The 4,301-nt window shown below is 41.4% G+C and overlaps 1 protein-coding gene across 1 annotated transcript in view; it reads left to right on the top strand.

Moving 5' to 3' along the window:
* The first annotated feature begins 274 nt into the window (after nucleotides 1-274).
* The window catches only part of MRPS31 (mitochondrial ribosomal protein S31), a 60,499-nt gene continuing 56,472 nt past the window's right edge, over nucleotides 275-4,301 (top strand). The window contains 1 exon segment of the mRNA XM_006873716.1: nucleotides 275-414. Coding sequence (XP_006873778.1) covers nucleotides 275-414 — 140 coding nt within the window.

Below are 4,301 nucleotides of genomic sequence, written 5' to 3'. Positions count from 1 at the left end.
CCGGGCGGCCCCAACACTGGCAAACTCGCTGAACTCTGACATCAGCTCCTTGTCTGGGACGAAATTCGTCCTGCAGAAAGCGCGAAGGCGCCTGGGGGTTACAAGCTCAAGTCTTCGACGCGAACAAGCCTGGAACACAGTTTCCGGCCGCTATTATCCACCCGGACGCCAAGGGAGACGAACGCGCCGGGGGAAACGGAAGAGGCTGGGGGATGGTTTTGGCAGATGGACGTACTATTCCGGTAGAGTTCATAGTTTAATTACTGTCTCGGCGATGTTTCTTCGGGTGTCGGCTTTCTTACCTCTTCACCCCTTCTCCTACTTCCCTTTATCTTATGGGGGTGCGGAGGTATCGGCTGCTGCGATTCTGTTGCAGGAAACGATCAGGTAACGCATTTCAGCTCTGTTGGCCCCGCTGGTCATCGGGTAAACCCATGCCCTTGCCAGCCCATTATGTCAACTTACACTCCAGCTTCCTGGGGTCAGCTTTATAACCCGCTTAGAAATCATTGCGTTAAAACTGAAAAAGAAAAAATTCCAGAAAGAGAAAATGACTTGCCCATTGTTAGAATTAGTTTGGGAAACAGCTACGATTATACGCCTGGTAGTTGTCCTATGTACTTTCTGCTACACGCCGTAACACATCCTCTGTTTATCCAGGTTCCAGAACTAAAGTTTCGTTTTATTATTGCTCTTTGTGCATTTTAAGACTTCTTTAATGATCGCATTCTTGACTCTTATTTATTCTTCAGTACATTATTGAGAATGCAGTGTGATGGTGTTAGTGTTGATCCCGAACACGTGCATTCTTGGCATTTACGGAGTTTGTAGTCTTGGTATGGCGTTATAGGATCAGCACTGGACCGCAAGGTCGGCGGTTCAAATCCACCAGCCGTTCCTAGGAAACCTTATACAGAGTCCCTCTGAATTGGAATCAACTTAATGGCACTAACAACAGTGGTAGAATGGTCAGAGAGAGAGAAGATGTCAACTGACTACCCTGAAGACGTTGTTAAATGCCGTCGAGTTGGTTCCGACCCATAGAGACCCTGAACAGCGTTTCCGAGGCTGTAAATCTTTACGGGAGTAGAAAGTCTCATCTTTCTCCCGCGGTGCAGCTGGTGGTTTCGAACTCTAGACCTTGAGGTTTGCAGTCCAGTTCGTAACCACTGCGCTACCAGAGCTGCGCCCTGAAGGCTTAGGGTATCATTTATGGAAACAGAAGGAAAAGGAGCAAGTTTTAAGTGGTGGTGGTGGTGGAATCTTTCATAGATTTTAAAATATAAAATATCTCTTTATGGTAAAGATCGGTCCAATACAGAATGGTAAAAAAGAGAAACTCAATCTTGGAGGAGAGCTCTTGGACTTGATTTTGGATGTGCTGTATTTGAAGTGCTGGTGAGATGCTCTCAGTGGAAATGAGCTATAGGAGGTTAAGACTAGAATTTTCTCTTATTAATGTTAAGGAGTTAGCCTTTAGTTCCTATTCATGCTTTACCTGTAATGAATATGGATTACTTTCTTTGGCACTGTATCTTGGAAGGAAGCAATGTAGTTAAGAATTATATTGAGTGTATGTGGAATTCATTCTTTTCTGTGTTACAATAAAACCTTTATTATTAGTGAATTTAACTTTCAGATGTCACATAATTAGAACCATTTTCATAAATCGAATTGTTCCATATATTATATAATGAAGGTCCAGTGGACTGATTATGAGAATGCTGGTTATACAATTGTTGTTTCATTCAGAATTTTTAGGTGATTGATAACGATAGTCACTGACATTGTCATAAGATCAAATTACTTGTTTTGGAGCTTTTGAAAATTGCCATTTTCTCTTTCATTGAAGGCCTGCTGCCATTGCTATCTTTGGGAACTTGTTGTAGTAGTTAACCCAGGGTCTAATGCAGAGTCTTGAGTTGCTTACATCAAAATCACCTAGAGTTTGGGTTAAAATGCAAGTCCCCAAGCCCCATTCCAGAATTAACCAACTAGGGATCCACACTTTTAATAAACTCTCTGGGTGGACGATTCTTAACTTTAAAGGTTAAAACCAGTGACTTAAACTTTGATTAACAGGCTTTTTCTTCTTTAAGATGGGAATACTGTAAACTGTCTTACAAAATTCTAAGGCTTAAGTAACATCCACAACATATCTACTCAAGTGTAGTTCGCTGAGGGCAACATCAGCATCACCTTGGAACATGTTGTTGTTATTGTTAAGTGCCGTTGAGTTGGTTCTGACCCATAGCAACCCTGTAAGCAGTTTCCGAGGAGCAGCTGGTAGTTTTGAACCTCAGCCTTGAGGTCCAGCACATTATCATGCAGCACTACTGCAAATTCTTGAATCCCACCCCAAATTTACTGATTCAGAATACCTTGATGGGTGTTGGAGAATCTGTTTTAACTAATCCTCTAGGTAATTCCTCTGTGCATTAAAGATTGAAGACCAGTGCCCTAGCCTTGGCTTCATAAATGTTAAAAACACCATGTAAAAACTGTTGTCATTGATTGACTTCTCCATACTGAGCCTATATAAGACAGTAGAACTGTCCCCCATAGGGTTTCCTAGGTCAAAATCTTCCATGAAGCAACTGATGGGTTTGAACCACTGACCCCATTGTACCACCAGGGCTTTCCTCCAAAAAAGTTGATGTTAAGTGCCTTTGAGTCAGTTCCTATCATTGTGACACAGTATAGGCTTTCCAAGGAGTGGCTGATGGGTTTGAACCACTGACCTTGCAGTTAGTGGTCCAATGCTCATCCTAGCTTATGCTACACCAGGGATTGTGCATAAAAGTAGGGCCATGAAATCGTATATACTCAGTATCTAGTGTCGTACCCTGTAGAATACGGGTATTCAAATGATCAATGAGGGACTTTTTATAAATCTTACCCTCTTATTTAAACTGAGAGCATTAGTCCACAGCACTGCAACAGAACTCTTATTTAAACTAACATCTCCATTTAACCCTTAGTGTTAACGAATTTAACTTTGAGGAGTAGAATAGTGATCATAGCATTTCTTTACATTACCCTCTATACTTTTTACTGTTACGTTTGTATCCCAGAATATTGGTTCAGGCTAGCTTGTCTGACTAGAATTATGTTGATGTATATAGTCACACAGTATACTTGAATATGTTTAGATAGTTGAGTTACTAAATGTTAAACATTCTTGTGCATGGGTCCGAAATAGATTTGATCCTTTGTACTACTCTTTCTCTCATGTTGTTAAGTGCCATCAAGTCAGATCTAGCTCACAGTTGTGTAAGGTTTCTGAGGTGTGACTAGCGGGTTTGAACCACTGCCCTTCCAGAACTCCTTCTCATGAGTGCATCTAATGAAGACAGCAGAATGATAACTCTAGCCATGGAATATTTTTCTCTGTTCTATCTCAGGTAGCATAGTGGTTATAAGTCAGGCTGCTAACCTCAAGGTCAACAGTTCATAACTACCAGCCGTTCCGTGGGTAAATCCTATAAAGATATACAGCCTTGGAAACCCTACATAGGGAACTATGAGTTAGAACCAACACCGTGGCACACAACAACAACAAAGAAATGGTGATTACTTAACTCTGGAGTCCTGGTATTATAATGTAGGATAAGCACTGGACTGTAAGGTCAGTTTGAAGCAAAGGTTGGTAGGTCAGACTCACCAGCTGCTCCTCAGAAACCTTATACAGGGTCTCTGTGAGTCAGAACTAACTCTGTGGCGTTTAACAAGAAGGAACTCTGGCAGTGTAGTGAATTACTTGTTGGGCTGCTAACCCGCAGGGTCAGTAGCAGGAGAAAGACAAGATTGTCTGCTCCTGTAAAGATTTACAGCGTTAGAAGCCTTGTACAGGGTTGCTGTGATTGACACTGACGCTACAGCACACACCACCACCATGTATGATGATTAGTTAAATGGCATGTTCTAGCTCAGTGAGAAGGTTGATCAGATTAGTGCAATACCCAGGAGGTTTTTTGTTAAGACTATAACCTTTTTTTATGCAATTCTCACAGTTTTTAGTAGTATATGTGTGCCATGTATTAGAGCCCTTAAAGTTTTCCCTATTTTTTCATTAATGACCTTTATAATTCTGGGATTCATATTTAGTTTTTTAATCCATGCTGAGTTGGTTTTGTATATGGTGTGAGATAAAGTTCTTGTTTCAGTCTTTTTCATATCGATTTCTTGTTCTGCCAGCACCATCTGTTGAAGAGACCAGCTCCTCCCCATTCAATGTACTTTGTTGGAGATCAGTTGGCTGTATGTGGATGGGTTGATTTCTGGATTCTAGATTCTGTTCT

The sequence above is a fragment of the Chrysochloris asiatica genome, unplaced genomic scaffold (genome assembly GCF_000296735.1).
Source record: "Chrysochloris asiatica unplaced genomic scaffold, ChrAsi1.0 scaffold00250, whole genome shotgun sequence".
NCBI classification, from domain to species: Eukaryota; Metazoa; Chordata; class Mammalia; order Afrosoricida; family Chrysochloridae; genus Chrysochloris; species Chrysochloris asiatica.
The sequence above is the reverse complement of the archived record's forward strand: the minus strand, read 5'-3'. Positions and strand labels throughout refer to the sequence as shown.